The 11,880-nt window shown below is 39.0% G+C and overlaps 1 protein-coding gene across 1 annotated transcript; it reads right to left on the reverse strand.

Moving 5' to 3' along the window:
* Nucleotides 1-434: 434 nt before the first annotated feature.
* On the reverse strand, nucleotides 435-2,900 carry LOC145806276 (L10-interacting MYB domain-containing protein-like). Its single transcript, XM_082902766.1, has 2 exons — nucleotides 2,336-2,900; nucleotides 435-755 (listed from the first exon to the last, which is right to left on the reverse strand). Exons 1-2 carry the CDS (start codon nucleotides 2,735-2,737, stop codon nucleotides 435-437), a joined length of 723 nt encoding a protein of 240 aa, XP_082758892.1. The 5' UTR covers nucleotides 2,738-2,900.
* Between the last annotated feature and the right edge of the window lie 8,980 nt (nucleotides 2,901-11,880).

Here is an 11,880-nt window from a genome sequence, read left to right on the forward strand (position 1 = left end):
GAACATAAGCGCAAAGAAGTCCAACACAAAGCATTTTATTAAAATGCAGCCCTTTAACAAATATAAGCGAAGTCCAACGCATAAGCGAAAAGAAGTCCAACGCATAACGCATAAGAAGTCCAACACAAAGCATAGTTAGAAACGAAGTCCTTGATTGCGCAATATGCTTGCAAGAGTTGGAACTGCTGTCGTCCTCTCTTTGTCTTGTTGCTTCACCTGGAGCCAGCCGATAATGCCTTCATCGGAAGGAATACTCATAACCATCTCCCTATTATTGGGCACCTCCATAAGGGAAATACCGAAATGGAGCAGTGGATTAGTTTGTTCAAGTCCTTGAATATCATAAAGACGTCCGACAGCTTCGGCCATAGTGACACTTTGTCCACCGACAACATGGTTAATAGTGAGTTCCTTACTTTGTGTCTTCACCGTATTCACCAAATCATCCATGCTTGTTGCCAATGCTTCTGCCCTGGTGATTCGCTTCTTCTGCACGGCTGTGACAGATGAGTGCCACTACCGGATGCGGTAATGTTTGCAGATTTCAACAAGTTTGCAGTTTCAGAGGCACCCAATTTGTTGCTGTCCGTAGAGAAGTTTGCACTATCAAACTTCCCTTCCACCTCCAGCTGGTTCCACATCTCACTAGGCGTCCAAGCATTTTTTCTCGTTGCCGCAGCCCCCGTGAAAACACGACGCATTAATTCCTCATGATCCAACCTCTTTGTTCTAAACTTGCAACACTCTTTGTCAACCTGTAATACAATACAATGGGAGTACACCATTACCAAAATGAATAACTTATGAATCTGGGAATCTGTGCATTATGAATGAACCAAAAAAAATTTTAAACTACCAACATTCAGCAAGTATTAATCAGGCATTATGAATAACAGATTTGTCTGGACAGTCCTACCCAATAACAGATCTGTCCAACTGCCTGGGCAATTCTATGATTACACATTGCTAATAGGTAATATAATTTTATTAAATCAAATCTGATACAATCTGTTATAATATGTCCAGACAGGGATTATGTCCAAACAGGATAATCTGTCCAGACATATTTTTGATATAATCTGTCCAGGAATATAATCTGTGCAGACATATTTTTGATATAATCTGTCTAGACATATTTCTGATATAATCTGTTCAGGAACAATGTTCAACATAACAATGTAAAAATAATATTCATAATAGGGCATACGTAATGGAAGATCTAATCCACAGAAATGATCAAAATTGCATATATGCAATCCCACAAAGTGACAAATATGTAAAACCCAGCTGTTTCAACTCCAAAAAACTAACAAATTAATAAAACCCATAATTCAAAGTGCCAAAACCATCAATACTATTATGAATTCTCAGATAACCCATTTACCAAATCCAGAAATGAGACAAACCAAGACGAGACAAGGCCTAAACCCCCCCCAGCAGAACCAATAAAACCAACAAGGCGATCTAAGAGGGTTCTAGTGGATAGATAAGGGTTCATATAATCTGTCTAGGAAAATTTTACTGGACAGATTACTGTAACAGATTATTATTTTTTTGGACAGATTATTATATGATAGCAAAGTGAAATTGTAATTCCCCCCCCCCCCAAGCAGAACCAATAAAACCAACAAGGCAATGTAAGAGGGTTCTAGTGAACAGATAAGGGTTCATATAATCTGTCCAGGAAAATTTTACTGGACAGATTATTGTAACAGATTATTATTTTTTGGACAGATTATTATATGATAGCAAAGTGAAATTGTAATTCCTAGGATCTTATAGGATAGACTTCTAAAAATAGAAGCATATCTTGTCATCATTCATTACACATTGCTGGAGTTCATTACATCAATGACAGAAAATGGGAAAAGCAGTGAAACAGAAAAACACATGATGATAGATCCAATTGTGAAAGAAAAATGAAGGTAGAAATCTGAGACGGTCTAGGCAACCACAAAGTAAAAAGTGAAATCAACTCTTGACAATTATACATTTCAACATTACTGAGATGCTGAGGAAAGTTTTCAAGAAGATCAAACAAAGGTTTTAAAAAAAACACATGACATGTCATGCCAAAACTAGTGTAACCACAAAGTGAGCATCATTATATTCCCTCAATCAACATTGAACTGTACATATATCTGGTACGAGGTTCCCGAAATTATGCAGTTTAGCACTTCAAATGTAAATAGTCTTGTTTGGTATGCCTACTAGAGCCGTATAATCAAATGTATTTGAATTCAACATGTCTCTATGAATACTTGAATTGCAGAAGATTCAATTTCAACGACATTATTAAACACAAAATTATGTAAACATGAGTTCAAGTCGTTACCTTCTCCATTGTAGCCCACCATTCATCCGACGCATTGATCAAGCCAGTCTCTTGGTCGAACCCAATTCCAGTTGGGCCTTTGCGGCTATCCATTAGCTTCGACCATGCACGCCACTCCGCCTTTAGTTGATTGTACCTATTTTTCAGTTGTTTCATGCTATGTGTCAACCTAGTTGATGCCTCAAAAGTCTTAGCCAAAGACCGGTACCCATTCGGATTTATTGACATGTGCGGCCTGTTACCTGCGTCTATTTCCTTGACAACAAGTTCCAAGTAGATACGTGTGTTCTCCCAGTCCCAATTGGCTTTGTGATAAGGTTTTGGGCCCTTCCCTTTCCTGGAAGGGGTACGAGAGCCGGATCGAGTTGAAGCCATGCGACTATAGAACATTATAATTTGCATTACTTATTAGTTTGTTGTGTGCATTACTTGTAGTTGTGTTAACCATATGTTATTATGTTTATCCAACACATATGCAATAGTAAAATGACACGGATAAGTAATATATTACATAAGGAAAGCATAGTACGGTAACAAGCAACACGTGGATACATATATCACATACGGAAACCATAGTACAATAACCATCTAAACACTGATACATATATTACATACAGAACAACAAGATAGCGACGATGATGGACAAAAAACTTGTGACAACTTTAAGTACACGCAGACTCTGTTCAATGTCAATCAAACGTGCCTCAAAACGATGAACATTGTCTCTGTCATTATCAGCAGCCGTTTGTCGGCCATATTCGTCATACCACCCAATCCAATTGACATATGGCTGAGGTTAAAAAAAGTTATGAAATTATTAGTGACAGTTTGACAAGGTAATAATCCCAAAGAAGGTGAAGGTGCTTGTACTCACCACTCCACGAGGGCATTGGTAGTACGCACATCTTGGATTTTTGGCGGACCGAGAAATCTTGACCACACAATGCCCGTACCCACAAGCACACATAGGGCCTGGTTGTGTTGATGTCGCAGTGGACATAAACGAGGCCATGTGGTCTGTGATGACGTGTTCGATGACATGACAAGCACAACAAATCAGGCAAACGGGTGTGACACTTACGGTATGGGATAAGTGTATTGTGTAAACAAAACACAACATTATATTTACAAAAGGGAACATATATTCTTCCATTTTGAATAGGATTGCTACCCTAGTCATTTATGTGCAAGTGGTTGACTGCTAAGAAGCGCAGAGGCAGAGATGGGAATTTTGTAAAAAACTGAGATACCGACAAGACAAGACAAAAATACAGCAAAAAAAGTATTTTTGTTTTTTTTTTTTAAATTTCCATTGCTATGTATATAAATATCAATTTAGGCGACACTGATATAAAAGGCATTAATGTATGTAGGTGTATTTTTACTTTCTCAGTTTCCTCTCTTTGTTTTTATATATTTTAGTTTGATCTTAATGCATCATGGTAAATCATATAAAAAATATCACAAATATGATTTGAGGCATGTTTAAACATGGGACACACGTATCTGTGAACTGTCTAGTTAAAAAAAACAAATAATTCATTCCACGTGACGTGTCCAACACAGAGATGTATCCCTAGCATGTTGGTGCCCCATAAATTTGACACAAACACATATATTTTGAAGTGTCAGTACTTCATAAGTTGATTGAGTTTTCAAGTGTCTCAGACTTTTCCTTGCCTTTCATAATTTGAACATGATTTACACTTGTGCTTTGTTATGACAGATTTAAAATCGAGAAATTAAAATATTAATCATGATTCACCATACAACAAGCAAAGAGCTTGAAAATAAAAGTATAAAAAAAAAAACAGAATCATGGTAAACCAATAATACCAAAATAGCACATGACACACATCAGAAGAAACCTCTTTGATAGCCATGCACACATACTGATGCAATTAACCTCTTTCAAATGGGAGAAATGAAAAATCCTCAATCAATTACCATGCAGAAAGACAACCATTCATCACGTTGGAATGGCCATGCACACATACTGATGCAATTAATCTATCACTTTAGGAAACATTGTGCTGAGGCATCTGTCTGGGCAATATTAAAATTTGCAGTCTCAAAAAACTAGCTAGGTATGAAGGCAACATAATAACGTAAGATCCCACCACAGCATTAACCATATATTGATAGCATTACAAGTCAAAGTCATCCTTGGATTAATAGTTTTATTGTATTTAGGACAATGTTAATTAAGGCATAACCACAAGAAGCCAACTAATATTTGTCAGGAAATACAGTAGTTAAGCAAAGCCAACGCGATTTTGAGGTCAATATATTAATGCAACTCTGTACCAAGCAGCACAATGGTTTGCATCAACCAACATGGCGATTACTAAAGACTGAAGCAACTCAAGGGAATGTCAAACTCATACCAGGATTTTTTTGAAACTACAAACTTGTGTATTAGATTAGAAAGAAATAGAATGTTATGTCATGTTAAAATATATGCACATTTACGTATATATGTATGTACATGTGTATTAGATTAGAAAGAAATAGACTATATTCATGCATATGTATATGCATAAAGATCTACCAAAAGTACTTGAATAGATGTTACACAAACATCCTGATCATGGAAATCATGCTCACCAACTTCACAGTTATACAGCTACAGAATTCATGTCTATGTTCCATCTATTTAGCACTTTCTAACAATCGTATCACATTTCCATGAACACTATGAGGCAAGCGTGAAGCAGAAAAATGAAAAATAAGAAAGCGTCAAGCAGAAAAATGAAGACCTTTAAACTATTTTGTGAATTTAAAATACAGCTCCATGACCTTACCTTAAACAGATAACCTTAAACAGATTAAAAATCTTAAACGCATGCAAACAGATTACAAATTTTAAATAGATTAAAAACCTTAAACAGATTACCTAAAAATATAGCTCCATCAAATGCATACATTACCTAACCTTAAACAGATGACCTTAAACAGAAATCTTAAACAGTTTAAAAATTTGAAACAGATTAAACATTTGTGAAAATTTTAAACACATAAAAATCAACATTACCTTGAACAAATTAAAAATCTTTTGCTGAAGTACATTGTTTAAACACCGAGACATACGGAAGATGAGTTTGTTGTGGAAATTTGTATGATTCGTTGTTTTCTAGTGACAAATTTTCTTTTTTCTCCCCCCTCCTTTTTCATTATAGGGATTGAATCCACCTTACTCAAAAGATTAACAGGGACAACCAGACTGCCACATAAACAAAAGAAAATGACCAATTATTCACCCACTTTATTGTGATGTGTTCGTAGAAATCACAATGGTGGCATTTGTAGCTAATTTTGCACAATTGTAACCACAGAGACAGACAGAATACTTCCAACTTGTTCTGCCAAAATACAGAGTACTTCGTTCTATTTAGGGGGGCTTTCTTGTTAGGGGAAAATTAATCATAATACTTCATCGTATTTAGGGAACTTTGTTGTTAATCCCCCTAACAAAAGCGTTGTAATTTTTGGTTTTAGAACACATAATGCGTATGAAATAGGCAACGGTTGATACACACACACACAGCGACAAAGACAAACAGAGAGCGAGAGGGAGAGAGGACAGACTGTTCACATATACAAAAACCAGAGCAGAGAAGTCATGGTTATGAGATCCACACCCCTCTTACCAACGGACAACCCGCAATATTCTCTATTTCTGGTACGTGAAAGAAACCCTAAAACCCCCAACATAATAGGCCAATTTCTGAAAAAATTTACCCAACTCGAATGTTGAAGACAAATAGGAAAACGACAATGGTCAGACAGAGCAACAGACACACACACACAGACAGAGAGAGCGCGCGTGCGAGAGAGAGAGAGAGAGAGAGAGAGAGAGAGAGAGAGAGAGAGTTCATACATATATACAAACCAAACAGAGCGTACGACGGTTGGGAAGCCATAGCAAAATAGAAACAAGAGAGGCTGAAGAGAGAGAGACAGAGAGTGAGAGAGAAAGAAAGAGAACGAGAGCATACCTACAGTTTGGGGGATCGTCGGAGGAGGGACTGCTTTTCCGTTTGCCTTGGTGGACTATCATCGTCTCTTGGTTCCTTCTTCTCTTTGGACTAGAGCTTCTACTATGATCCAGCCTTGAACAAAGGGTCATCTTCATCTTCACCGTTTGATGTAGTTGCACAGCCGTAGGTACTACACCCTGTGGGAGAGTAGGTCTGCTGATATCCCCACCAATGTTTGACATAAAGCCAGGGGTGAAAACGAGATAAACAAAATGCAAGGAGGGCAAAACGGTCATTTTACATAACAGCTGGCAGCCTTCATGTGCAGCTAGTGTATATAGGTTTTTAGGGTGACTTTTTGGCTTTTTGGCTAAAACAGAAGCATCCCAAACAAGGCCTAAGTGAAACAAATGTTCCTCCATGGATTGGGATTTCACTACAATGTCATCAATATAATACTCTAAATACCCTCTAATGAGGTCATGAAAGATAGTGTTCATAGCCCTCTGATATGTAGCCCCAGCATTCTTTAGGCCAAATGGCATTTTAACCCATTCAAAGGTGCCAATATTCCAAGGACATCTAAATGTTGTCTTGTGGACATCCTTCTCTGCAATGCAGATTTGGTTATAACCAGAGTGCCTATCCATCATTGACAAAATTTGATGCCCTGCTGAACTGTCTACCACCAAATCTACTATAGGCATAGGTTACTCATCTTTTGGAGTTGCTAGATTCAAGTTTCTGAAATCGATGCATACCCTCATTTTACCATTCTTCTTAACTACAGGAACAATATTGGATAGCCATTCAATGTACCTGGCTGTCCTAATAAAGCCTGCCTTGAGAAGTCTAAGAATTTCCTCCTTAACTTTCTGAATCACTTCTAGACTCATTCTTCTTTGTTTTTGCTTGTATGGCTTGAAATTAGGCCTCATAAGGAGCCTATGTTCTACTAATGACCTATCCAATCCTGGTAGTTCATTATAAGACCATGAAAAACAATCTTTATATTTCTTCAAATCAATCAACAACCAGCCCCTGTCAAGAGCATTCAACCAAGCACTTATATAGGTGGGCTGTTGTATAGAACCTTCCCCTAAATTTACTTCTTCCAAGGGGTCTTGTATCTGAGAACTTATTGATGCTCCTTCTTTGATTCCTTCTGACCTCGAAACAATCTCCTTGCTTTGTTCTGCTACCAGTTTCTTTGATTCAACATCTTTACCTTTCTCCTCATAGACAAAGTCTGTCCACAAGGCTTCTTCCTCCTGTATCTCCTGGACTTTTGTTTCAATGTCCAAAGCACAATATTTATCTAAGGCCAAAAATCTGACCTGTTGCTGTTCCTTCTTACAACTAATCATCATGGCTTCTTTCTTTTGCTCTTGAATTTTCTAGACTATTGATTTTACATCCAATACTAAGAACTTAATCAGAGCCAAAGACTTGGCTTTTTGGGTTTCATCTCTTTGCCTACAACCAGGTATCATTGTCATCCTTAACGACAAACTCTTTATCAGCACTCTCCTAGACCAAGTGCTTTAGATGTGCAAATTCTTCATCAGCCGTCACTTCGGCTGATCCATCAAGTTTTCTCAGTATACTGAGTGGTGCCACTCTTTCAGTATATAATTTCGCCTTTACGAAATCTACACAAGTTATGAAGGGTTGAGGATCTGCATTGATCTCCTCCGTCTCTCCATTGCACAAGGCCATCATGATTTTCTGATGTAAAGAGGAAGGCACACATTTGTTGGTGTGAATCCAATCTCTTCCAAGTAAAGCATTATACTTAGCATTGTAGTCGATAACGAAGAATGCTGTCATGCAGTCCCTGGTTCCCACACTGAGGTTGATGGGCAAAATACCTTGGGCCATCTGTTTGTCTCCAGCGAAACCAACAATGGCTGTACTGGTTGGGATTAGTTTGGGGTTCTTCTTTCCTAGTTTCTTTAATGAAGATTTTGGAATCAGGTTTACTGCTGTCCCATTATCCACCAGCACCCGATTCATCTGTATTCCATTGAAGAAGGCCTTGATATACAAGGGTTTGACATGCTGTGTCATGGACGTCATGGGATACTCAAAAAGGTATGAGAGGTTAATACTTACCTCTTCCTCACTCTCGTCTCAGTTTCCATTGGTGTGGCTACTTCGGATTCGTCTTGCACCATACTTACTTGTGAGTCTTCACTGGAGACTGGAATTTGGTCAATCTCCTGACCTTGGTTTTCATCTTCAGCTTGAAACTCCTGTGGTAATATAAGCACCATATTCACTGACATCAGAGGAAACGAGCCAAATTGGACGACTGGCTGTACCTGCTTTCCCTCTTGGTCAACTTGTTCAATTACTTCAGAAGTGTCCTCCATGCTGCATTCTGGCACTTCTGTATTAGTAACTTCCTTCGAATGGTCTATTTCTGTTGGTTTTTCGACCAAAAATATCTGTTCAGCCATGAAGGCTTCAAACGTTTCTTCCTCAACCATCCCCTTCTTTTGGCCTGGGACGACTTCATCTTCTATCTCACTATCACTTTCCATCAAAGCTTTTTCCAATCCTACCAAGCTGGATCTTTCCTTGGCCTTTAGTTCGGAATGAACTTTGGCCAACTGCTCCCTGCTACAACTCCTTTTGTCTAGAAGAGTCGATTTTAGATTATGGTCTAACTTTGAATCTTCTTCTTCATCTGCCTGGCTCTTTAGCTGAACCAATGAAGAACTTTCTCCACCTTCTTTCAGATCCTTTTGGTACTGAGTGTACCTTCGTTGGTTCTTCCTTTTTTGAGACCTAGAAATCACTGGGATCATATTTAGTTCTTTTGTTTTCGGGTGCTTAAGCAATACCCAATTGTTTGGAGCCACTAAAGGAGGTTTGACCATCCTACCTTGGTTTCCAACAACATTTCTTTGGGTAGACATCTCCCTAGGTTTGTTCTGCATAACAAACCAATGTGGAACTCCAGGTACCCACGAACCTACTAACCCAGCTGTTGAACTGTTTCTTTTTTCCTTCGAAGCCATCTTTGAAGCTGGCTGTGAAAGCCACTGCTTGGCCTTGACTCCCTGTTTCGGGCCTAACTCAGGCCTTTGATGAAGGTGGCCACTTTCCGTCCTGCGTGAGGCTGGTCTAGGAGGTCAATCTCTAGCTTTGATCCCATAAACTGAACCCTTCTCCGGTCTTCTTTCAGGATGACCGCTCTCCGTTCTATAATAATTAGGTGGTCTGGACTCATATAAAGGCCTCTTGCCTTTAGAATGCATTCTAGCGGCAGCTGGCTCAGTCATTAATGGCTGCTGCCTAATACTAGTTGGATATGGCCTTTTGTTATAAGCACTGGTTGGTTTAGGACGTCTCTGCACATCCTTGTAATATTGTTTCCTATCAATTGGAAGCCCTTTCAACCACTTGTAGCTCAGCCTGCATCTGGGACACATTCTTTGCATAACAGCTGCTTCTAAAGAATCGTTATCCAGTGCTTCTTCATCAGAGTCTTCCCTCTGGTCTGCGAAACCTTGTCCAATGACTGGTAGATTTCCAGTGTCTTTTTTGACAGTTGTTTGGCTGGCAACGTGCATCTGCACATTGACTTCTTTCAATTCTTTCAAGGACAAGTGCTGGAAGTCTGGCATAATAACATTGGCTGCCACCTCTCCAATTTTTGGGAATGGATTAGTATCAATCCCCATGGCCTTTTCTGCTTTAGTTGGAAATTTTAAACTCCCCTTTCGAATCTGCTCTTGGATGCTGTCTCGAAAAACAATGCAGTTTTTAGTTGAGTGAGACCAAGAATTATGCCATTTACAACTTTTCCTTTAAGTTCTTCTGGAGACAAAATTTTGACTCCTTTTGGTAACTTCAGGAAATTTGCAGCAAGCAAACGATCAAAAATGTCATCTGCCTTTGTTAAGTCGAAAGAGTATTTCCTATGAAGGTCTTTCTTTTTAAACTGCTGATCAATTGTTGTATCTTTATGAATTAATGCCTCACATATCACAAGTTCTTTCCCTACAATCTCTGCTGCATCAATCTCATAATTAGGATCTCTATAATACGTCTTGTACGACGCATTACTTTGTTCTTGTTCTTCTTCTAGTAATGCTTCATACCTAGACACCTTATAGGTTAATTCCACTAAGTCTCTAAACTCAATTAAGTCAAACTTCTTTCGAAGCCTAAACTCTAAACCATTTTGAGCCAATCTCACAAATTCAGGCTCTGGTAAGATGATCCTATATTTATTTCATGCTCTTTTAAATCTGGCAATAAACTAAGTAGCCTTCTCATTAGGCCTTTGACTCAATCTTGCCAAGTTTGCCATGGAAACCTCTGGCTCTGTTTGGAAGAATTGGCCATGAAACGCCTCTTCCATTTGTTGCCAAGTTTGGATAGAGCCAGGTGTAAGGTTAATATACCATACAAATGCTCCCCCAGTTAGAGAATTTGTGAATAATCTTAACTTCATATAGTCATTATTGGTAAATTTGCCGCATTGAGCCGCGAACCTAGCAATATGCTCAACCGTTGACTGGTGTCCATTCCCATAAAAAAAGGGCAAAATCTGGTATCCTGAAACCTCTTGGGTATTCATGTGTCCTATCTACCCATTTTGGGTACAGTTTCCTATACACATGAGTTTGAACCCCTCGAGCCATTGGTCCACACATCTCTCTAACAATGTCAGCAATTTGGTCCCTAAGGACCACATTTTGTGCTTGTTGAACCACTACTAGAGAAACAAACACAGGATTTGGTGGACAACCTTGTGCCTGGGGTCCTCTTAGTCCATAGGGTGGTATATTTGGGATTGGTTGTCCCTATGGTGCTGGCTGCTGTTGGGGGTATGGGTGACCCCTTCGAGCCTGTCCTGTGAAAGGACCTGCAAAAGGTGTTGGAACAGGTGTTGTGTCTCTTCCAGTTGTAGGAAAACCTTCCAACCCCCGGGTATGAATTTGAATAAAGGATTAGTGAACCCGCTCGTGTTAGGTATGGCTTTGAACATGGGATTTGGAACCATCCTTATGTCATTTTCTTGTATTGGGCCAGATCCACCAATTTGCGTGGCTTCACTGTTAAGTAATGAGGCATTTTGACTTGCTATAGGCCTCGAAATAGGTTCATACCAAGACTGAGGTGATGGTCTTTCATAGTTTTGGTTATTAGTTTGACCATTAGAATGTCTATTAATTTGCATCGGCTGTTTATCTCTAGCCAATCTTTGTTGAGGGACATTTGAAATTTTCTCCATGTGTCTTGTGTTTGTTGGTTTGTGGGTATTCATTCGATTCAAAAAGGATGTTGCCCACCTTTCCATTGTGTTCATTAACTGTTGTCCCATAGCATATACTAGGCCACCCCATGGATTCATTGGCCGAGTAGATGGAATAGTGGATGGTCCAATTCCTTCGCCTCGTCTAATATTATGAACATGTGGTACTTGTTCCGAAGTGATGGTCTGTTCGACCATAGGTTCTGATAAAATGGGTGTTTCCACAGGATGTGTTATCACATTATTCTCTGGATTAAGCATTTCTACCTCTCCTTCCACGCCTTCTTCCAAGC

This window comes from Camellia sinensis, chromosome 13 (genome assembly GCF_055761805.1).
Source record: "Camellia sinensis isolate YWXY chromosome 13, ASM5576180v1, whole genome shotgun sequence".
In the NCBI taxonomy this organism is placed as follows: Eukaryota; Viridiplantae; Streptophyta; class Magnoliopsida; order Ericales; family Theaceae; genus Camellia; species Camellia sinensis.

What these genes read in the sequence shown, in the direction of transcription:
- LOC145806276 (XM_082902766.1), bottom strand. Translation starts at nt 2,737, where the DNA reads ATGCAAATTATAATGTTCTATAGTCGCATGGCTTCAACTCGATCCGGC. An exon ending in GGTGGGCTACAATGGAGAAG is followed by an intron (nt 756 to 2,335) that starts GTAACGACTTGA and finishes ATTGTATTACAG; the next exon opens with GTTGACAAAGAGTGTTGCAA.